The sequence below is a fragment of the Nipponia nippon genome, unplaced genomic scaffold, assembly GCF_047370975.1.
Source record: "Nipponia nippon isolate SJK-2023a ecotype South Korea unplaced genomic scaffold, ASM4737097v1 scaffold_11, whole genome shotgun sequence".
NCBI lineage: Eukaryota > Metazoa > Chordata > Aves > Pelecaniformes > Threskiornithidae > Nipponia > Nipponia nippon.
Window position 1 is genome coordinate 20,660,806 of NW_028262302.1, and position 24,410 is coordinate 20,685,215.

The window sequence follows — 24,410 nt, forward strand, 5'->3', positions numbered from 1 at the left end:
GGAAGGCTGAAGGCTGAAATTACTCTGGGGTTTTTTTTGGCAGTTATCCTTGCAATGTGCAAAAGTATTTATTTCAAAATAGCATTAAGATTGTTACTTAGAAGAATGCACATGATTGCTAAGAAACAGTATATGCTTCATTAGTGTTGATGTAGTGTGCTATAGAAATCTAAATAAAAGGACTCCACAGCAGTGCAAATCTTCATAGCTTGTGCTTCCTCAAAGAGAATTGTCAGCGTCACCCTTGCTACAGGTTTTATAGGAGCTGCTTTTGCTATCATACCTTTTATTAGCAAATATAATTTGTTAGCCTGCTTTTCTCCTTAATAATTTTTTTAATCTTCCAAAGATTTCCCTTGAAAGATACGATTTTTTTTTTTTTTAATAGCAGGCTGCGATTCCAAGATTTATCAAGGTGAATGTACAGTAGCTGTGTTCTTCAGCTAAACAAGTACATAGTCCTCTTCACTGAAACATAGTTTAATGCAGTGGCTTATTGGTAGCCGTTGGGGTTTCCAAGAGCCTGACGCAGCATTTTCCGGAGGTGGATGCTGTTACGGTGCAGGGGTAGGACATACGGCCGTGCAGCCTCTTCCCACTGATGCGGTGTGGAGAGTAGGCTGCACCTGGCAGTCTTAATAGAAAAGCAGCAGCCGTGTTATTCTGGTGGAAATCTCTGCCAGTATTCAAGTTTTTTGGTGTCTGACACTTTTTAGTCAAGCTGTCCTATGCTTATTGTGCATTTCTTCAGAAATTCGTGGGTTTACCTTTATAAATGCTAAACCTTTACAAAGTATGAGTGTTTGTCCAGTTTGCTTACCAACACAGATCTCTTGTGGTGTTTAGGTTGTAGGTCAAATTACGAACATGATTCTGAGCTTTTATTAGGATATGTGCCCTTGACATTAAAGGACTACAAATGTCCTTTTTATAGTATCTACCTTGCATACCTTCATTTTGAACCAAGTGGTAGGGCAGACTTCTGCATTCAGGGTTAGCTCTGAGTTGAAGGCTGGCAGAAGCAGCACAGTAAGGTTTTCTTAAATTCAGATGCTTACTAGCTGAAAGTTGATAGAAAAAGTGACTCCAAGGGGTTAATTCTTTTTTCAAATACAAGGTGTGTTCTAAAGGACCTCTCTTGGCTTAATGTTGGTTGCTAGTCCTGTGCAACTCCATCTTCTTATCTGCTTCTGGTCAGCGATTTACAGCCTGCAGCATGTGCTGCTCATTGTTCTCACTGAGTTATTTTTGAGGTAGCTTGTGTACATGTGTGCTAAATTGTGAAGACGCATTCTGAGATCATTTCTTTGGAAACCCGAGGCAGTACAGAAGTGCAGCAGGATTCTGTTTATAGAACTGGGTCAGCGAGCGTACCTTTAGTCTGACCTCCAACAGGACGCTGTTTGCAGCTGCAGTTCAAGATTTTCTATTCTGTAGAGGCTCATACGTGGATTCAAATATAGTATGATGAAAAGAGTGATGGATAGCATTGGCAGTTCAGCTACAGTCCTGAATATGTCAAGAGGAAAAAGCTACTCTTTCTCTTTTGTGGGGTTAGAGATGAATGTATTGGAATAAAATTCCTGAGTGTAAGGGATCACTGTAGTTGAAAGGAGGGCAAGTCAAACAAAAAGAGAAAGATTATAAATTTCCTTATGTATGGGAATATGACTTGTGATAGCAGAAATAGCCTCGCAGAGAAATTAACGTCTTTGATTAAACTAAAATATGAGTAACCATTGTTCAGTCAGAGATTTCTGACTGTAAACTGTAACAGCAGTATATTCAAACCAGAGTGTTTCTTATCCGAGTCCTTTTACAAATACCTTCCTAAGTATATAAAAGACATCCGTGGATGATTCATTGTCGCCATTTCTGACTAGCATGTGTTGCTGAGCTGACTTGTTAGGAAGGGGTGCAGTTAACGTAGTGTTTGACATACTACTCCTGTCCCTCAGCAGACTGTTTTTCATCTCTTGCCTTTGTTGGTGATCTTCTTTTGTGCTTGGAAGGCTTGTGATCTTTTGAGGGTTGTTTGAGAAGGCAGTTTTCCACATTACAAAGATCAGCAGTTAAAGTAGCTTGTAGTATTTCAAGATGGTGCGTGCCATGATGTAATGAGATGTGTGTGTTCTTGGTCCGAGCAGGGAATCAATGACTTGTTTCACTTCCATCAGCTACAAATTACAAGTGCATGCCAGATGTAGGATGCTGAGCCTTGCCATTTAATTAAGGAGAAACTAAGAGTGAAATTAGGGTTAAAAGCCCCGAGTAGACTGATTATTGTTACGAAACAGTGAACTAATTGGAGACACGAAAAGCTCAAATTAGTATATATTATATCATTGTGGAATTCGCAGTGCTTGTAGAAGACAGGGCCCATAGGTATGGCTTGAGCCAATCTTGTAGTAGCTTTTACTGTTAATGAAGATGATTTACGCTTTCTCATGCAGACACATTATTCCATAATTTTCAGCTATCCTGTCTGCTATCTGTATATTCAGAGGAAAAGGTTTAGGGAGACTTTAACAACTTGTCACAGCAGTTTACAGACTTTGTTGGGTTTTTTAATTATGTTTTGTGCTGTATTTTAAAACAGTAATGATCAGACACTAGATAAATTAAAAATTTAACTTTAGTACTTGAAACCTGACTATTAAATAAGGAAAACAGTGATACTGAGAAAGGGAATTCTTAGGGATACATAACAAGGAAATAAAAGTAACAAATTAGAACTGGTTTATTTATTTGTTTATTTATTTGTCTTTAGGAGCCACACTAATCTTTAGTCAAGAAAAAAAAAATCTTGTGGGTTTCTTAGAAAAATATTCTTCCTTGATAAGTTTTGCTATGCAAAGAAGAATTCATATGATTACGTGTTTTGGTTCAGGAATTCTTTGAGGTGATCTGCAGGGAAATGACACTTTTGTAAAAAGTAGTTGAGTAGGAAAAGCTATTTATGTTTAAGAGAGCCTTAAATACGAGTTGAAGAGCTCAAGTAGCTAGCTCTGATGTGTGTATGTCTGTAGGAGAATTTAGGCACAAATTGTGATGTCGGCATTACTAGTGCAATTGGTTTGAAAGTTTTATGAATAACAAAATACTTAAACTGATTACAGATACAGCCACTTAAGTTGTTTGTATATGATGAGATTATCCCAGTGGTTATATGACTGAAAGACAGTAGGCTTGGCTCTATTTTCTTTATGCTTTGGTTCAGATTCTTGCTATTCTCAATCCATTTCTTTGATTGGAGTTCATGCTATAAAATCCTGCAAAAAAATCTTTAGTAGGTGTCATTTAGTAGGTTTTTTATGTTGATCTGTCAAAGTTCATTAATTTTTGTGCATTTGAAGAAAATCGCTTAATTTTTATTTTTTTTCAAGTGTTGGAAAGTGTTAAGTGACTTTTGTACTTCAGCATAGCCTGTTTTGTGGTCAATAAACCAGGAAGGTAATGCTCAAGATCTACACAGGCACATATTTAATATGATACGTAAATTACTTAAGCCAGCTGGCTAGCCTATAACACTGGCTGCGTTGCATGTTTTTTTTCCCTCATCCAAAATTCTGTTTTCCAACTAAACCTCTGCGCATCTTAATTTTTTGTTTGCTTTCAACTCTACACTGAAGTGAAAATTAGTATTTGAATCCAGAATTCCTGTCCTGTAACAGGTAAAATTTGCAGTGTAGTGGACTGTATGCAGGATAAAACTGACAGGAGCTTAAGAAGCCTTTGCCTATGCCCTTTTTTTTTCTGTAGGGAAAAAAAGGAAGAAAGAATTAACATTTTTGAAAAGCGACAATAGAAAGGCACGGTAGGCTTTGTCTCTTTTCCTCTGTGCACATGACCGCCTACTTGCTGCATACAAACTTCACTTCTTTGCTTCCTGTGTGGGGTTTGCTGCCTCAGGGTATGCGAAGCTCATTGTCTGAGTGTTCATCAAACAAGACCATATTTGAATACATAGGTAATGCCCTTCTGTGAAATATATTTTTAAAAAATCATAGAAATAGCACCACGCCTCCACGCTACTCTTAAAAGATATTATTTATTTATTAATCTTACTCCTACAAAGAATCCACTCTGGTAGCATGATAAATTACATGTTTGTTATCCTCCCGTTTTCTAAATTATTCTCCCAAGCGCAGTCTACAAAACTCTGAACAACATTGTCCAAATTTTCTGTAGTGTTTTATACGGGGATCATTTAAACAGACACCCTATGAAACTTATGCAGAAAGATTTATTCCTTTCCTGTCAGTGGGAGGGATTAGGATTCTAATGGTTTTCACTAGAGGAGACTTGAGAGTCCCTCTCCCTGGCTGTGTGGACCTTCAAATCGATCTGTGTCTTGATGTAGCTTTTGACTTGGCACCAGCTCCAGTACAGTTGCTTGTACTGGTAACTCAGAGGCAGTGAAAGCTTATAGCTACATTTGGTTTAGAATGAGGTGGCTTAAAAATCTGGCACACCGGATTGAGATTGAGACGAGAAGCATGTATCTGTAAAGCAGGTATACCATTGTGATGGGCTTTCAGTGTGTTTTTGCCCCATTGGGTTTAAACCTGATTTTCCTTCCTTGAAAAGCTTGTGTGCTGGCTTAGCCTTCACTAATTGCAATTTCAGTGTATTCAGCTGGAGCTGTGTGCCTGATTCTATCTATGATCTGACAACCTTTTTTCCTTATAGCAACAAATTAGTGTCCGTTTCACACCTTAGATGTAATTGTGCACGCAGATTTGTCCTTTGGCTGGATTTCATATGCCGGGTAGGCACTTCCCAGGCTATTTATTCTTTTGGCATGAAGGCATGACCATTGCAAAGCCTAACGTAGTTTTCGGTATTACTTTCTTGGTTTTGTGTATTCTTTTTGTAACAGTGAATGGCTGTTAATTTGTCTGTATTCATCACCTAGAATTCATTTAACTTCTGCTGTGGTGGTTAAAACGTGCAATTTTTTTTAAACAAGATCTATACATGCATTACATACATGCGCACACCTGCCTTCCATCTTTGCTGTAGAATGACTACAAAATATTGAAGTACACAGAAGGAATTGCTACCGCTGTTCACATTAGACAGACAAATGATCACATACTTATTTTGGAATGTTGTAGAAAAACTCTAGGTATTTAAAACTTGTATTTCTCAGAACTTCTCTAATACAAAATGGCAGTCCCTATTCATTAGATGTCCTCTGCTTTTTTTTATTTCCTTATGATGAAAGGTTCAGTTCTTTGCATTCAGGATGGAAATTGTTAATTGAAGGCATGAAAACATGTCGACAGTAATTAGGGTTGAGCTGTATGCTGAAGTTAGCATAGCCCATAACAATTTCATATATGACTGTGGATGTTAGAAGCATTTATTTACAATTTGGCTTATGTTGAACTGTAGTTCATTTTTATACACAGTTTTAGAGAGTATGTGCTTTAAAAATGTCATTTAAGCATTCTGGGTAATGGTTCTCAGGTTATAAATGGGAAATGTGTAAATATCATTCTGCTCATCAGGTTTTGGTGAGCTGATTTCTTATGCCAAGCTAGATTAGATGTTTTATACAGATGTATACAGTCTGTATTGCATATGTTTATGAATATGAAGTTCTTGTATTAAACTGCGGTAAAACCAAATTCCCCAAATTATGTGTTTTCAGAGAATAGATTATTACGAAATAAACCAGTGTAGTGTACAGCTCTTTCCTGACAAAAGAGTATGCCTGTTATCGTGTTGCAGGAGATCATAACAGAGAGGGTAATTTGTATGTATATAAACAGAAAGAGCAACTTTTCTTTTCTTTTTTTTTTTTTTTTTTTTTTTTTGTTAAAATGTAATACCGGAGCATAAGAGCACATCCTTTGGCTTCCTTATAGCAGTCTTATTCAAGATTTAAGTGATTGTAATTTTTTCTTGTCTTTCTTCTAAAACTAGACTTGTTTCTGTACAAAGTTTTAATACAGTTTAGGTAATTCATTTTAAATGTTAGTTTATCAAAGCTTCCCTAAGTGTCTTCATATATATGTGATAATTTATTGCTTTTGAAAAATCTTCCCTACTTAAATTTATACTTTGTGGTGCACTTGGAGATATAAATATCTTAAGTATAAAGGAGCAATTCCTCAATTCTTTATTTTCATTATAGAACATTTTTCTGGTGACATTTAAAAAGGATCAAGTGATTTCTGTGTCTTTTATTTGTATTTTTACATTGTTATACTTGCTTGTCACTTCACTAACAGTGTATATTCAATTGCATTTGGTAGAGGTGTTTACAAACATCCAGAAATTTGCTAGCTTTAATGTAGTGCATGAGGTACTGACAAAATAGCACAGTGAAATGTTTCTTGCAAGGGTTGTGTTATACAGATCATTTTTTTCCAGCATGAGACAGTCGTTGCAACTTCATCAAAACAACTGCATCTAGACCTGTAGGCAATTGAATGTCTCTATGTAACCATAGAGTTACGAGAATGAATGTAAACTAATCTTAGGGGGCAGTTGTTATTTCCAAAATATGTAGAGATAATAGCTTTTGTAGCCTTGGAAAAGGATGAAGATGGTGTTTCCTTCTTACTGGAAAAGGGTGAATTTTCTCACGATTCACTGACTGGTCAATGCTTTTGGAGGTTTGGATGGTATTTCTTCAAATTCCTCAAGCTCTAGTTTGGGGATATTTGTAAAGATAGCTTTATATCAATGGCATCTGCAAATAACTATTTTATGTATCTTTTATACACCAGCTACTTTGTTTGCTTTTGCACATCCTGGAGATGCAGCCTGATGCTTCAGTGCTCGTTAGAAATTCTTCTGCCATATTGTAATATAGATTTTATTTTCTGTTGTTGTTTGGCTTATGAATTAGTGCTAATATTAACTCTGGAAATAGAAGCTGGAATACTTGAAACACTGTTCAAACCCAGAACTTAAAACACTGTAAAAGCTGGGCAAAATTATCATTACATTCTGAATATATGTTTCAAATTTGTATGTTTTAAAGACTTCTTAAGGGAAAGCTTTATTCAGTTATAGAGAATTGCTTATTTTATTTTTACTTCTGGGTTAACTAGTGTACTCTTCCATTTCAGAATGTATGAAAACATGTCCACAATGGTGTATTTAAAGGAAGAGAAGTTGGAGAAGCTCACTCAAGATGAAATCATTGCCAAAACTAAGCAAGTGATTAATGGACTAGAGGCACTGAAGAATGAACACAATTCAATTTTACAGAGCTTACTTGAAACACTGAAATGTTTGAAGAAAGATGATGAAACTAATCTGGTTGAAGAAAAATCAAACATGATTCGAAAGTCACTGGAAATGCTGGAGCTTGGCCTTAGTGAAGCACAGGTAAAATTGCAGTAGAAATAAAGCATTTCAGCCTTTGAATGAGTTTTTTTTTTGGGGGGCGGGGGGGGGAAGATCAATCATTATTTGACCTATAATTGGAAATTTTGAAGTAAACAAAGATCAGTTTTGAAAGACTTCAATTTGCCTTACTGAATATTAGTAATGTGCTGGGACATTTATGTTGTTATTGTATGTTAAGGAAAAAGATTGCTGTACTTAATAGAGGTAGATACTGGCTGTCTTGCTGTGTTACAGAACTAGTTATGCATTCAGTATTAAAGCACTGAAGCTCATAACTGAGCTCCTCTGTACTTTAGTGAGAGAGTTGCTATTTTCTGTTTGGACTTTTCCACAGCATTAGGCAGGTAATGTTTGAGCAGCTCAAGAAATGAGCATTGGCATTTTAACGCTAAATTATTGCATAGGGAGGTCTCACAAATAAATTAATTTGCTCCAACCTTTGAGCTCTGCTGTAACCTTAAATTCATATTTTTATTCCCTTGATTCTGAGATTTTTTTATAGTAGCTCACAATGCTCCTGGAGCTTAAGAATCTCCAGTGTTTATTGATCGTTTTACTAAACTAAAATTGAATCTAAAGACATTTCAAGGGTTAAGAATCAAAGTACAGAATCGGAACAACTTTTGTTGATGCATTAAAGAAAGGACTCTGAGCTAATTTCTGTGAACTATCTTGTCAGTGAAGGTATCGTCTGCAGAAGATGAGTGAGAAGATGCGTGTTTAGTCAGTACGTCAGGACTGTATTTACAGTCCAGCTTTAGGGTTTTTTGTACTAGGTCAAAAACCTGAAACGATGTCATGCAGCACAGTCACCAGTATAAAATGCGAGAGTGTTTGCAAATGAGTTGAAAATGCCAGTGAGTTAACTTTATATTGATATAGGCTTTATATTGGTCTATAACTGTGCTCAGTCTTCTAATCTGGATCGAGCTATTATTATTCGGTGATCTGGAAGTTGTGTGCATTGGATCATGGTAAATTGAGGCCTGAGAGAATGAACAAATATGAGTTACCAGACATGGGAAGGTAGAACCCCTGGACATTATGGTACAGACTGTCAGGCCTTAGTATATTGTACAAGCTTTGATCCCTTGTATTGGAAGAAAAATACTAGAAGATGTATGGCATAAAATTGCCGTAGTTGTGTTACCTTTAATGGGTGTTTGTAGAAGATCTGTGAGTGAATGAGTAGCTTCTCTTTCCTAACTTTGATGTGGTACTAGGATTCCAAAAAGCTAGTTCTGATTCTTGGCTCTGTCGGATTCAGCAGCCTCAGTTGCAGATGTTACTGCCCTCTTTGCCCCACATGGTGTTCTGTGAACTGGGGTGGCGAGGAGCCAAGAAGTCTGCATTTGCTGCCTTTGTTAGGACAGCAATTACACTTCAGACTGCTGCTCTCAGACCTGATAAGCCTCCTCTCCTGCACGCTTTGGGTTGCAACAATGTAGTATTTTTTTTTTTTTGATTTGCAGTATTTCAATTAAGATATGGAAATATTTTATAGAAGCTTCTGTGACATGGATGTGGGTCTAATGACACGTTATTTCTATGAAAATGAAACTGACTTTGCTGAAGAAGTAATCAAACTTTTCTTTCAGTTCATTCTAGAGAGTAAGATTACAAAGGATTTTAGTTTGCCATTGTAGCTTGTAGAATGTTGTTTGAGTATGTTGACCCTATTATCACAACTTTCCTAAATATACTTTGATGTTACAAATGCCACTGTTTGAATAGGCCAAGTAATTTAAATTAGTAACAGTTTTGAATACGTAAATTGGTAGGTGCTGACGTCTGGAGATTTGGACTGGTATTAGGAAATTACACCTGGAGTTTTATCTTACCTTTATAGGAAAAAGTAGTTTCTAAAGGCTTGATATATTTTTTGAAACCTGAAATTTCAGTTAAGGACACCATCTGTTTCGCATGAAATACTTAGTTTAAAAACACTTCAAAGTAACTTTATTTTAAAGAAACGTGAAATTGAGGAGATGAAACACTAATAACTTCGGCATGTCAAACTCATCTAAAAGAAGATTTTTATTATCACCAGTTGCCCATTCTTACAAGGTGGCTGTTCTATTTTTGTTCTTAATGTTCAAACACATTGAATGTCTGCACACTCAAGCTTATGACATGTGTATATAAAGTGCTTGTATAAATTGTGTGTTCAGTTGCACATTTAAATCTCAGTAGTATAATTGTCCCTTTGAAGTATTATTGTTATGCTGAGGTGTTCATCCTTATGAACTGTAAGCACGTATATGAATCCTTTTCTGTCTGAAAGCTGCTAAATTAGAACTCTGTGTTAGTTCTTAGGTTATTTTTGTGATCCTTCAAGTTAAAAGTATTACTGCTCCGTTTCATGTTAGTGGCACAAAGATTTCCATTTCGGTAATCTAAATCCTAGTTGAAATTTTTCATGTATTTTAAGATTGTAAGTAACCTTCAGAGAATTTTAAAACAATTTGACTTCTGATAGCATCATGGAAAACAATCATTAGTAAAGAGTTCCTCTAGGTTAATTCTGGCTGAACAAATGGTAAAAAAGTTCAGAGGAAAAGTGAGAACCAGAGGTATAAAGAAGAGAAATCTGAATGTTTACTGGATTTCACAGCTGACATAGGTTTCAAATAATAAAAGGCTTTTATGTTAAATACAGAACTGCATTCTAGAGGAAGTATGTCATGTGACACCTTCTGCATTTTAGGTAATGATGGCCTTGTCAAATCACTTAAATGCAGTGGAATCAGAGAAGCAGAAATTGCGGGCTCAGGTTCGCCGGCTATGCCAGGAAAATCAGTGGCTACGGGATGAACTAGCCAATACACAACAGAAACTACAGAAAAGTGAGCAATCTGTGGCTCAACTGGAGGAAGAGAAGAAACATCTAGAATTCATGAATCAGTTAAAAAAATATGACGATGATATTTCACCATCAGTAAGTAGTCGTATAGTAAAAAGCACCTTACATTTACATATGTGTTGTAATCTGTCTAGTTACCAAGAAATGACAGATATAAGCTTTTTATTTTTCTCTAACATAAACTTATTATTGAAGTGTTTACCTTGGACCAGTGTCACATAGTTTGCAGAAAGATTCTGAGAGTTCCGTTCATTCTTATTTTAAGAGAGTAAATGTTTTGCTCTCTGTAGGTAAAATACATATGTGGGTCAAAATCCATAAATAATTATTTAGTATCATATTAGCTTAAAAAATACGAAGAACTGAACTTCAAGCCAAAAATTTCCTTCTGTAAATTCAACAGTTAAGTCAGAAATGTAAACTATTAGAGATTCTAAGTACATAGGGGGCTTGGCTTATTTTGACTACAAGAAAAATATTTAATTTTTGTGTAGTGAAATCAGTGTGTAGCTTTTGTATTTGTTGAGAATTTACACTAGGATAGGTTGTTATTGAATCCCCTTTCATGACCGTCTGCCAGACATTGTGATCATCTGCATGTTTTCAGTTGTGTTTAGCTAGCCCATTGTGTTACATATTCTCAGATTCAGAGAGAAAATGGATAAAATTTTAATTTACAGATGTAATGTATCACTTAAAAAGACTTCTGAATTATTTGCCCTTCTTGTTATCCTTTTATTTTGTTTTCTTAAGTTAGATGGCACTGTAGAGAAATATGTCATTTTGTGTGTTCAGACCTCCTCAGCTGTGTCTTGGAAAGAACAATTTTTCATAACCAATTATTTCAGCAACATAATGGTTGAAAATGTATGCATTTTAGTCATGCTTAACTGACTGCTTGACTAAATCCCTTTTAACATATTGTGATTAGAGAGGGTTGTTTTGGTCAGTTGCACGCGGAACTTCTCAGTGCTATTTCATGAGTTGGTATTTGTAGCTGAATACTGCCAGTGAAGCCTATTTAGAAAAGGGGCAGGAGGAGGGAATATTGGGATTTTGATGTGCTAACTGTTGAACTGTAATCTGCAGATGGCCTAAATAGCACCATTATTTGAAGTTTAATTGGCAAGTAGGGTCAAAGTAAGCAAAGCATCTTTATAGTTTCAGTATCCACATGGACAGCCTCTGTTGTTAGCCTTTGAAAACAGGTAATTGTGTATACTTAGTATGAAGTTGGAATCAGCACACTTAAAATTATGAACTTCCCATCGGAGATCTAGTCCCATCACTGCTGTTTTTGCAGAGCACTCACTTTGCCACCATTGAACTTGAACGCCAGCAGCAGTTGCCTTTGATCTGTGGAAAAAAGCGTTGGATGGAGAGCCAGAAAAATAGGAATGTGTTCTGCTCCTGGGTTTTCTCCTTACTGAGATTAACGTTTCTGAGAACTTCAACTATTTATATTGTATAGACTCCACATTTAAGAAACAGGATTAAGGGATGATCTGTTTCTTCATTTTACATGATTGTTGGATTTGGAATGATCTTTGGATGTTTAAAATCATTATAGACTGATGGATTGTGCAGAAATTAATATAGTTCCAGATGGAGACTATTGGAGATGAACTTCCTTCCAAGTGTTTTTTTTTTTCTTTTTGAACCTTACGGGTCACAAGTACAAAATCTATTATTTGTGCAGAAGTTGAATACTCAGAAATTGAGGTGACAGAATTAAAGTTGCTGATGCGACTTTATTCTCCTTTGGGAGATGAATCTCCTTATTCCTCTCCTTTGCTCATCTATAACTGCCTTTATGACTAAAAAAATACAGTGGACAGTTCCGTATTCAGTAGCACTCACTCTTCACTGGGTACTTCCATTAGGTATAATGTCTGTGTAAGAATAGCGAATGCGTTCTTGTGTGCCTAAATTGAGACTGAAATCTAGGAGACCTGATTTCTATTCCTGGCTCTTCTGAAGGTGTCCTGTATTGTTTCGGGATAGAGTATGTAAATACATTTGGACATAAGACCTTCGTGAAGCTTCTATGAGAAATGTTATTCTTGGCAATTCCTGAGTTCTGGATGTGGGGTTTTTCTTTAACGTTGCTGATTAAATGGACTGTCCCTTTATGCCTTAGATTTAAGTGTAACGGTCTGTTTGGGGTTGGGGTTGTTCTGTAGGAGGATAAAGATACGGATTCCACCAAAGAGCCTTTGGATGACTTATTTCCCAATGATGAGGATGACCAAGGACAAGGAAGTAAGTGCACTTCAAATTACAATGTTAGTGTATTTCTGCAATGCAGGATATAAAGATGCTCTTTACAAAAATGAATCCATGCTTGGGGTCCTCTGGGACACAGCGAAGTGGTGAATGCCTCTGCTAGAATAAGGAAACCAGTCATTGATACACATTCTATACATCAATATGTATAGAACTGGGGCTTAGTTTTTGAAAGAGAGTTTACTAGCTGTTGTAAAGTTCTTGGGACTGATTTCAGTACAACATTTGGTCCCACAGTCTTTCCTGTGGGCCTCAGAATGGAAAAGGTTTGTTCCACGTGACTGAGGCAGATTCTGAAACATTGAAGCTTTTTGATGGTCTGCCCAGATGGTGAATTCTGTTAATGACCTTTTTAATGATCTGATTTAACATTTTGGGGCAGGTTTCGGTATGAAGTCTTTTTCATATCTTTTGTCGTTTGCTAAGATTGTCTTCCTTAGTTTTACTACTCATTCTAGAAGTATTGTCTTCAGGTCAGAAGGACGGATGAATATGCAGTGAAGTTTGAGGTAGGGGTATGGTGGTGTACTTGAAAGAAGGCTTGCTTTGTGAAATGTGGTTTCCCTATGGTTGTAAAGCTGATATCATATAATGTATTGATAGTGTAGTGTATATGAAGTGTGCTAGTAGTATAATGGTTCTTAGTAGACAAATGACTTGAGAAAAACATGTCTGAAAGGTCCCACCTTTGTAATCAGCAGAGTTTCCAATTTCCTTTATGGGCACATAAAGATACACCACATGCTTGCTAGCATGGTAATGCTGTCCATAGCCAGCAATGGAAGGAAGACTTGAAGAGTTTAGAATAGGTTAGTGTTGACTACGAACTCCATCCTGAGCTCATCCTTCCTGCCCTAGAATTTTGTAGTAGGAAAATTGAACGGCAAAGCTGTCTATATACCTGCGTAGTCAATCGACCTTATTTTGCTTTACAGAAGACAAAGTTGACATTTCAGTAATTTCCTTGACCTCCAGAAAAAATACTGAAGTGCTTCAGTGCTTTGGTAGGCAGTGATTGTGGATGTAGGCTTGGAATTGTATGATTCCAGTGGCATAAAAAGGTTCCCACCTGCTGTGAGAGTGTTTTTTGCTTGATAAAAAAGAGAGAAGAAAGTCAGGCTCACAGCTGGAGCCCTTACCCTGTGCGTTGTCTAGAATTTAATGAAAATAAGTAAGAGGTAATTTTCTTAATCTTCCCAGAAATCTCCCAGGTGAAAAGAAAAAGGGTGGTAGATTTTTGTGGGGAGTGGGAAGGTGGGAGTTGCAACAACCAAAGGTTATGAGCTACTGCAAAATCAGTGGCTGACCCTAAGGGTTAGTAAGTAAAACCTGAAGGCTGACACTGGGGTGCCTTTTCTCTTGCAACTGTTACTAGTGGCATCCAAGGTGTTTTAATCCTTTATGTGCCAACCTTAAGTATTCCTTGGTGTAGCAAACAAAGGGAAATTAAAAAAAAAGTATGTTTACAGAAGGAGAATAAAGGAAAAAGGACAAATCATTCGAGCTTCTCTGCAGGTATTTGGCTTGTCTGTGTTAATGTTCCTTTCCATAGGAAAACATTGATATTAAAGGGCAAAATTATGATATAATCTTCAGAATTGTTAATGATTTGCTGAGCTGAAATAGTTTCCTACTTTCTTCGTTGGTTTATTACGTTTGGCCCTTTGAGCTAATAGGAGTGTAAAATAATATTAATACAGTACTGGACAGAGTGCGAAGAATAAAATGGTCATATTTTCACTGTCACTGTTCAAGACAGCACGACTGCTGTGAAATATGTTGTAATACCAATGCTTTGTATTGAAGAAATAAAATTCAGTGAGTCTCATTTTGTGTCACTGAGCAGTAACGTTAGGTGTTTTAGTTACAGTCATCTTTTAAACAACTTGCATTCTTGTGGATTTCTTTCAGTTCAACAGCAGCATAGCAGTGCAGCAGCTGCTGCCCAACAAGGTGGCTATGAAATTCCAGCAAGGTTAAGGACCCTTCATAATCTGGTTATTCAGTACGCTTCCCAAGGTAGATATGAGGTTGCTGTACCTCTCTGTAAACAAGCTCTTGAAGATCTGGAGAAGACTTCGGGTCATGATCATCCTGATGTTGCCACTATGTTGAACATACTTGCTTTGGTGTACAGGTTTGTATACTGACATAGATAAATGCCAGTTAAATAAATAGTTAATATTTGGCTACAACGTGTTAATGTTCAGACTAACGTTTTTTGACTGTTGTATTTTTTTCCATTTCCTGTTTTTTATTAAAACCCTCAAGAGGGTCCTGCAATATTTATATGTCTCCCTATACTTAAACAAGTTGCTGCATTTTTGCCTGTGCCTTTGTTTTGGGAGTGAAGCAGTTTTTGATACTTTTTTTTTTTTTTTTTTTCCTACTGAGGGGGCATGTCTTGATTACCCACTTACAGGTAATCTAGAGATATAAATTGGACAGCAGTATAGAAGGAGTACATGCTAGTCCTCAACCAGCAAACTACAGTTACAGGCTTCAGGTTTTTAATTCCTGATTTCTGAATATATTCTCAATTACTTTTCTTTTGTACTAGCATCTTTAGGCCATTACTGAAGTCAGCTTCATTTTTATTACTTTCTTTTCTGAATCCCCAGTATTAATTATGACTCTCTCAAATTTAGAGACCAGAACAAATACAAAGATGCAGCAAATCTCCTGAATGATGCCTTGGCTATCCGCGAAAAGACTTTGGGCAAAGATCATCCAGCGGTTTGTATACATGCAATATCATATTCTTAGTTGTGTTTTTCACTGAATTTTTTTCAACTCATTCTAATATTAAACTCAACAGGAAAGTTTTTAAGACCTGGCTTATCTCTAAACAGTACAGGTAGGAGGCCACAATGTAACATTCTTTGTTTTCTCTTAAGTATTTAACGTACCCTTTGAGCATTATATTCAGTGCTGCTTCACCACAAATGACTCGCACATACTTGATTTTGGATTGCATGGATTTTCTATGGGAAATTAATTTGGGAAGAAAGATCTTAATTCGCTTACTCAAATCACTTTATTAAACTCAGATTGAAGGTGTACCTCTGATTTGTTTTACTGCTGCTTTTAAATGAAACCTAAATCAAGCTTTTGTATTTAGTATTTAAAATTAATGTGATATCTCGCTTACGTAGCCTGTGTGAAGCAGGGCAGCTCTGAGTATAGGTGTGAGAGGTAACTTTGTAAGAGAAGAATGTATGAAGAAAATGTGTGCACTAAATGACATTTCCACAAATGAAGCAAAAGTATTTCATGATTTTGGTTTTTTTCCTTTTCTTGTTTGTGTATGTATGCATTCAATAATAATTTCTTCGTTTGCAAATTTCAAGAGGTCTACCCTGTGCATGGAAAATTTGAAAACATTGCAGATGTGTTCATTTGTCAGATATTTGTATTGGCAAATTCCAGCGTAATTAATTTTTCTCTACTGTTGACAGGTGGCAGCAACTCTAAACAATCTTGCAGTACTTTATGGTAAACGGGGAAAGTACAAAGAAGCTGAACCGTTGTGTAAGCGAGCTCTGGAAATCAGAGAAAAGGTATGAGTAAAAGAATACAGCATGAATGGATTTTTTGAGGGAGGGGGCAAAGTTAAACACTTTTACTTTTTTTATGTTTCGGTTGGGTAGATCTGCCAGGTAAACCACAGAGTTAGCAGTGCGCTAGTAGTTAGCAGTGTCTGAAATTCAGAACAGTAGTAAATTCCAGTAGTCCTACAGAGCTGTTGGAGCACTTGGGGTATATTCTAAATTCTGTGTTTTGTAATTAACCTCCTTCACTTTTTTCTTTCCTCTTTGATAGCTAAGTAATCTTTGATTTGTCAAGAGCATTGGAATTAAAAATGAAACATCATTAACATTTTAAAGTTGATTATTCTATGACTATGTGGATATTTATTCTAGTCCATGAGACTGAATGCCTGTATCTTCAGGCTTCTTTGTATAATACGCTGCGTATAATGTCATTATACTACTTACATTAGTCCTGTTATGAATTATTCTGCAGCATTCTCAGTTTGTAATAGAATTGAGTAATTTTCCTATCTTTCAAATGCAGATTTTGCTTTTGTCATCCTCATGTTGATGAGGAATAAAAACTAATGGGGTATTGCTAAATGATGCATTTCTAAACCTTGGTATGATGATTGGAGAATGTTTTAATTCAAGGTATTTCATTTTCAGGTTCTGGGAAAAGATCACCCTGATGTTGCCAAACAATTAAATAACTTGGCTTTACTATGCCAGAACCAGGGTAAATATGAGGAGGTTGAATACTACTATCAGAGAGCACTGGAGATTTACCAAACTAAGCTGGGACCAGATGATCCAAATGTTGCAAAAACAAAGAATAACCTGGTAAGCCTTTTATAAAGTAAATCTAAGAAAAAGTAAATTTTTCTGATGAATTGAAATGCACCTTTATTCAGCGTGTATTGTATGAATTATTTATCAAGCTAAATAAAACAGTGTGCTGATATATCTTTTGGGGGGGGTATTTTGCTTTCAGGCATCCTGCTATCTAAAACAGGGCAAATTTAAGCAAGCGGAAACTTTATACAAAGAGATTCTTACTCGTGCTCATGAACGGGAGTTTGGCTCTGTAGATGGTAAGAAACTTAGTCCCTAGATTTGAACGTATGTTTCATTTTTGTAGTTATTATGAAATAAAATCTGCAGGAAATTAACTGTACCCTGATTAAAATTGTTGTCTGCTTGAGGTAGACTTAAAAAGTGAGATTATAGATGCATTGAAATACATTCATCATAAGAAAGCATTTAGATACAGCAGTAACCTTTGATTCAAAAGGAGAGAGGTTTTCTTACATGAGGTAGACTTGGTAGGTTTATGTTTTATGGATTGTATTTCTGGCATAATTTATCTTAGGCCCAACCAAAACCAATTTTGATATTTTTATAGAGGCAGAAGAACGTATGTCACTTTCCAGTCCCAGGAAAATGTTAGTGCAGGATTTTTCATGCTATAATAAATACATTGTTAACGCGAGTTCTCCATTAATACATTTAAAGAATGGGGGAAATACCCTTAAATTGTGAATTACACTGTACATTGAAGTCAAATGCATTTTATCAACTATAAATCACAGCGAAGAATTTTCATTGCATTCCATGACAGTAGCATATGCACCACTTAGTAGATGTCAAAACAGTTGTTACGATAAGAAATAAATGCATGTTTTCTAGCACAGAACTAGGAACGTGACAAATCTGTGGCAGCATATACTGACTTCAAAGCTTCTCAGAAGTAACTCTTTCTAAGTTCAGATAAGAAAAGAAGACAGAATTGTTAAACTATAAAAGAAGAGGTGCATGTTTTATTTATTTGCTGCTGGTAGTATGGGCAGTATGCTTTTTTGTGGTGGTGGTGGTAGTATAATTCTCTGGTTCACACCTTCATTTCAGAAGGGTGAAAATCAAACAATGAATGTGGTTTTGTACTTCTATAAAATATTTTCTTCTGTTTCATCAGATGAAAATAAGCCTATTTGGATGCATGCAGAAGAGAGGGAAGAATGCAAAGTAAGGCCGTTGTCATAAATCTTTCTTGGAGCTTTTACTATTTAAGTTACAAATCAGTTATTTTTCTTCAATGATACTTTTGTTTTAGGGAAAGCAAAAAGATGGCACATCTTTTGGAGAATATGGTGGCTGGTACAAAGCTTGCAAAGTTGACAGGTGGGTGATTTCTTTACAGGACAAAAAATGTGGCAATACCCAGTATCCAAAACCAAACCAGCTGCTTGCTTAGGACTATAAAAACTAGTATTAAAAATTCAGGCCCCAAGACCGGGTTTCAGGAACACAGCAGCAGTTTTCAAGTCCTGGGGCTGCTTTTAATCTAGGCTGGTTAGATCTAGTAAGTGACATAAAAATTCCCCACTTGTGTTCTTGGCAGTCCTTCACATGGAAGCATAGGTCACCTTTCTTTCTTTTTATACTGTTGGTTGGCATACGTGTTCTCCCTGCCCCAGCAAGACCTCTAGAGAGGGCCAGAAGCAAAAAGGAGACTGCGCAAATAACTGAGCCTTGAGTTTTCTAGCTGGCACAAGAAACAAAGTTAAGCTGCCACAATTCAGCATTATTTGAGTTTCTAAAGCTTGAAAAATATAGTTTTGTGTGAATGAAAATGTGTACCTTAAAATGGAAGAAGAGAAACAAGGACTTCAGCTTGGATTATACTTCGTGAAATATTTTTTTGTTTGCTTTAATATTGTTCCTTAACTGCCTTTTTTTTTTTTTTGACATGCAGGTGGTACAATGTAAGAAAAAACCCGCACCTAGTACTGATAATGTTCAGTGAGGGTTTTTAATTTCTTCAGTGTTTGAATTCTTGTATTTAACAAGCGACAGAACCTTTATACTGTTGAAATCTGCTCTTTTTTCTCCATGCTGAACTGTGGGTGCCATACATTTAGTTAGTTTGTTTTTCATGTACTAGTTCATCCTAATGCGCGAGGAAATCTTTTCTCTGCTGTTACTGGAGCAAAACTTCAGGCAACAATACTGTGACTGAGCTAATTCTTATTGTGTCATTGAAACAAAAGTGTCTTGTTGGAGTGTGAGACTTGTTAATGGAATGTGCGACTTGTTAATGGAATGTGCGATATTTTTTTTCCCTTTATTGTTCAAGCATAGTTTGAATGCATAGAAACTGCAAATAGGTACGAAGTAAAAGCTGATGAAAGGAACTGGTAATTTGTTTTGTGACTAACACATGCTACCGTAATGGTCACTGTGTGCATGAGTAGGCATATTTTCTGGAAGCTTCACAATTATTCAGTTGGACACACTCAGATTGAGCTAAATTTTCACCTCGAGGTGGAAACACAAGGATATAGCGCTCCAGTTTTCTCTTGAGTAGATCTAGAGGCTAGTTACTAACTTCCAGTTTCAGGGCTGTTTACTAATTGTAGTGTGAGCCATTAATGCACATTGAAAGGGGTTAACAGGGTTTTCCATGTACGTGAAGTAGGGTATAGTATGTTTCAAGAGAGACTTATTAAATAATTACAAAAAATATGATAAATACTATATTAATTTAAGTTTGGTGGGGTTTTTTTTTTTAGTTTGTAATAATGTGTGTGTGTGTGTATACAGACTTTTTTTTGTCCCCCTCTTTAAATAGTCCGACAGTAACAACTACCTTAAAGAACCTTGGGGCACTTTACAGACGACAGGGCAAATTTGAAGCCGCTGAAACATTAGAAGAGGCAGCAATGAGATCTCGTAAGCAGGCAAGTATGAAAATTCACCTTAATGATATTTCTGCATTGTGGTCATGCAGATTTTCAACTTCAGTATCTATTGTACAGGCAGAATATATAAACTTTTAGCTATTCAGTGTCTGGTGCCTGGTGTTGCCCTCTAATGTCAGTCTGAACTGGTGATAAACCAATACCATCTTAACACTTGTAAACTGGTTAATTGCGAGGGCAGTGGCACCGTGTACCAGGGGCATGGTTCAGATTGGGAGTGAAATTACGTGGAAAATGGAAGAGCAGAAAACGCTGTTGGCCAGCAGTCCTCAGTTGGCTACGTGTCCTGGGAGAGAGCCTGTAGCTAGGGGAAAGTGGAGCGTTTCTGTTGCTAATCTCCTTTGCCAGTAACGCTGTTCCACTTGTAATAAAGAGCTGTCAAACTTACAAACGGTCTGGTTCTGCATATGACTGACTGCGACTGGTGCAGACCTTCAGAAGACCATTATAAATTTACCAGTTGCTGGTTCTGTTACTTTTGCAAACCGACGGGATGGATATTGCAGTTTAAGGGGGGACTGTTATTCTTGTAATGTGGAGTTGTTCTGTGCTGTCTCTGTGCTCTCAAATCTGCTGTTCAAGTAACCCTTTCTCACAGTCTTAGAAGGTGGGAGAGAGTTTGGGTTTGTTGGGGTTTTATTGGCCTTTTGTTTTTCCTTTCCCTTTTGGATGCTTCGATACAATGTCTTGTATAGAAGTACATAAGACTGGACAAGCAAACATGGCTCGTCAGTCAGTGTTAAAATGGAAAGCAAAATAAGAAAATATAAGTGAATAAAAAAACCTTGGAAAATTCAATTTTAATTTTATTTTTATGCAGTCGTAAATAAGATCTGTATTTTTTCCAGAAGTGTTTTGTTTTGTGTGTTTTTTTTTCTTATATGTCCATATAAAATTCTAAACTCAAATTCTAAATTGAAGTAAACTGACTTACGTGGTGGATCATATCTTTATTGATAATGTACTGGTTTTTTATTGGTTATATTGATTTGAAGTCGTATTTTAAAGAATGATACTGTAGTGTTTGATGTATATAGAAGCAGATTTCTGGAAAAGAGAGAGAGAGTAAAAAAGTTCCTGGCAAACCTCATGCTCTTCTAGCGAATTCAGCAACAGTTCTCTTTGATAGAAGGTGGCATAAGTTCTTTCTTCCACAAAAAATGATGGAAAAGTTGCGAGTGTTTGCCAAATAAAAGGAATGAAACTGGTAAGAGGAATGTATGAGTCTGTGAGAAAAGTTCTTCAGCAAGGAAAATTCAAGGGTGGGCAGGAAATAGCTGATACAGGTATTATTTTTTTTTTTTTTTAACTGAGTATGATTTTCACATACTTCTACTGAAGGTTCATTTTCTGTGTGTGTCTCATTCAAATGTTATTTGAAGATAAGAAATGAACGTGCACTGCATCTTAACATACTTGTTTTGGTTCTTAGTTTTACTGTTGCCACTACATATGGTAATTTTTTAGTGTGAACAGATACAACCAGGATAAACTGGTGTACTACAATGGTAATAAGAGGACTGGAAGAAAACTTAGCTTCTAGTTATGTTTGTTTCCTTTTTTAATATAAAAAAAAACCAAAACAGAACACCAGCTTTTGAAGTTCTGTGAAGCTTGAAATTGATTATTTGGGAATTAGGGATGGGAGGATCTTGCTAGTGGAGAAGTCTCCTTTAGAGTCCCTCTTTAATCAGCTGATTTCTGGCTTGCACTACCACTGGAAAAACTGTTCCTTGCCTCCATTTTCCATAGAGCCTGCTGGACGCTTGCTGCTGCTACTTTATTTTTCTTAAGCATGCTTCAGGTTTTCATTGGTGCATCATACACCACCTATAGCACTATACCATAATACAGAACATTACACGCGGGACAAGATTTGGACATGTAGGAAGCAATGCTGTCTTACTAGCAGCGGTTAGCACTACCTTTGTATTCTAGGTCTTTAAAGTAAAGGAGGACAGACGGGGTTAATGCATGTCCCCTTCTGAGCTAAAAGCGAAGAGGTACCTTTGTTCCTAGGTGTGGAAAAGCATCAGCGCTCCACAGCTCTGTTCTCCTTCACACATGCTTTGTTTGCTTTAGGTGCTGGGATGTATATGATAGATTTTTGAAGACCGGTGAAGTTTTGTGCTTCATCTTTCACGACAGAATTGAACAAACCAGGAAAGTGCAGTTCCCTGTCCCTTCTTTTTTTTTATTTTTGTTAACATGAGATAAATGAGAGACGACAGCTTTAGAGCAGAGCCTAGAGGTTGTTTATATGATACATCACCTCCTCAGTGGTGATTTTAAATAATTTTATGCTTTTCATGTTCTGTGCTGCTCTAAAGGGTTTGGTGCAAAAGCCATTATGAGCCTATGCTTTTCTACTGTCCGAGAGCTCTAGCCACTTTTCTGCACCGTACAGCCACGTGGAAGTGAAAATCTGTGATCATTATATGTTGCTGTCATGCTCCCTTGTGCGTAGAATTCCATTAGGGAGGGCTGTTCTGCTCTTTGGTTAGTGGAAAGCAGCTATGTGGGAACCAAGAACCTGATTTCTCCATGCCACTAAAATAACTTTCATTCTTATTCATGCACTTTTAAGTAGAATTTTGGCATGATTTTCACTTTCTCTATTGTGGTAGACTTTATGGATTTGTCGCGCAGATCCCCTGCTGCATTTGCTGCTAACGCTGTACAGTGAAAGATGCAGAGTATTTTCTTATATGTAAGGCATTCATCTGGGGTCTCCTCCTGTCAGCAAATGCTGCTTATGATGTGGAGTAGGTTTATTATAAAGAAAGCAAAACTGAAAATAAGTATGATTTGAGCTTTGTTGCTTTCTAGTTTCTGTGTTAAAGATTTTACCTTTATTTTTAGTGCAGGGTTTTCATAGAAGGTATTTTAACACTTTTGAGATATTTAAAGGATTTGAGATATTTAAAGGTAATTGATGGACATTCTTTAACAGAAAGTAAACATATTTTGACCATATGTCTAGTCTCTTCTATTATAACCTTATTTTCTATTTGTTTTCTTTCTGAAGGATAAATTATACTGCTGTGCCAAGTGTCATATGTCAGTATTTTTAAATAACACAACCTGTGTCTTAGGTATTAGACATTCAGACACCTGCAATGTTTTTTCCAAAGGTGGGTGAATACTCATGAACACCATGAGGCTTTGATAAGTGATAGGGAAGGAGGAAAAGAATGGCAAGTCACTGAACTCTCAGACTACCAGACTGCCTGTCCGCTTCATGCTATGCTGATTCCTGCAGTGTACAAAGGGCAACTCATCTTGACTGCCCTTTGAAGGCAGAATCAGGGTAATGGAGTTATGGGTTTGACTGACTTCTTTCTTGATACGGTTATTGTGTGTAGGCTGTAGATTAATTCAGCTCATAATAAAATAAAACCTTTTCCTATTTTACCTAATTCTCAGGGTCTTGACAATGTTCATAAACAGAGAGTTGCTGAAGTGCTGAATGACCCTGAGAGCATAGAAAAAAGGCGGAGCCGAGAAAGCCTCAATGTTGATGTGGTAAAGTACGAGAGTGGTCCTGATGGAGGCGAGGAAGTGAGTATGAGCGTAGAATGGAATGGGGTAAGTACAGTACACAGTTTAAGGAAATAGCCTAGATAAATTATTACCATAACAAATATGGTTGTCCATTCACCAGCCTGTCATGTTTTCAGTTGTTTCTTGGTTGATCATCTTTGTATTTTGTAATTTTGCATAATCAATTAAGAAATGAAGAGTAACATTTTGTTTTTCATAACATCATGTAAAAAAAATTGTCATATTTTAAAATTTTAAAACATCCTTTTTGTTGTTGTCCCGAATGGTGAAATTTCTTCAAGAATCCCAAGCAGTTGTATTTAAGTTGTTTAATGCTGATTGAGTGTCCTGGTTGTGGTCTGGTGTACAATTGCTTGTCAGTGGTTTCTTTTTACTGGTAGACATATTCTGGCAATTAACTTACTTTTGCTTTTGTCCTTTTGATGCCATATTTGCCCGTATTTTAAATGTTTCTTTAAAAATACTGCATCTGTTGGAATCACAAGGAGCATTTGCTGTGGAGATGCATTAAGTGTTAGCAGTTTTAGAGTAAATGAGAGTGATCAGTCTAACACTAAAATAATTCCAATCTCCTCCTTACCCAACTTGTTAGAGGAAAGAACATAACTTTTCAAGCTGCTATACTGTCCGTTTCAAGAGTCAGTGCCATCACATAAGTGTGATAGTAACTTCACATTTCTTAAGTGAAATATTATTATCGCTTTCCCATATTAGAATTGGACTGGAGTCAGGGCTTGTTCCTGTTTGTTTCCCATATATTGGCTTCACTGTATAACACTGATTGTCATAAAGTAAAAACATGTATATAATGTGATTGCATATGCATTTTTCTAACCATTGTTTTCCTTTATCTGAAAGACAGTGGAAGCTTTCAGTTATTGATCTGGCTTATGTAGTTGTTTGCTTCTGTCACCAGCTTTCCCATGCTTTATCCCATTGCTGGCAATGGGATATATATTGCACTGTTAACTAACTCCCAGCTGCAGTTCTGCTGAAAATATTCTGTTAGACTACCAAAGTGCTGTTGCCTGC

General features: G+C 36.6%; 1 protein-coding gene across 8 annotated transcripts in view; it reads left to right on the forward strand.

Moving 5' to 3' along the window:
- Positions 1 to 24,410, forward strand: part of KLC1 (kinesin light chain 1) — a 68,287-nt gene that overhangs the window by 30,987 nt on the left and 12,890 nt on the right. For 6 of the 8 annotated variants that reach the window (XM_087747833.1, XM_087747835.1, XM_087747832.1 and 3 more), the window contains exons 2-13: positions 7,089 to 7,350; positions 10,079 to 10,309; positions 12,418 to 12,496; positions 14,432 to 14,657; positions 15,169 to 15,256; positions 15,979 to 16,080; positions 16,723 to 16,896; positions 17,048 to 17,147; positions 18,029 to 18,078; positions 18,167 to 18,234; positions 19,685 to 19,793; positions 23,241 to 23,402. In XM_087747833.1, coding sequence (XP_087603959.1) covers positions 7,090 to 7,350; positions 10,079 to 10,309; positions 12,418 to 12,496; positions 14,432 to 14,657; positions 15,169 to 15,256; positions 15,979 to 16,080; positions 16,723 to 16,896; positions 17,048 to 17,147; positions 18,029 to 18,078; positions 18,167 to 18,234; positions 19,685 to 19,793; positions 23,241 to 23,402 — 1,650 coding nt within the window. In that variant the 5' untranslated portion in view covers position 7,089. The remainder of the gene's footprint in view (positions 1 to 7,088; positions 7,351 to 10,078; positions 10,310 to 12,417; positions 12,497 to 14,431; positions 14,658 to 15,168; positions 15,257 to 15,978; positions 16,081 to 16,722; positions 16,897 to 17,047; positions 17,148 to 18,028; positions 18,079 to 18,166; positions 18,235 to 19,684; positions 19,794 to 23,240; positions 23,403 to 24,410) is intronic. The other 2 variants (XM_087747836.1, XM_087747840.1) reach the window with 1 other exon arrangement.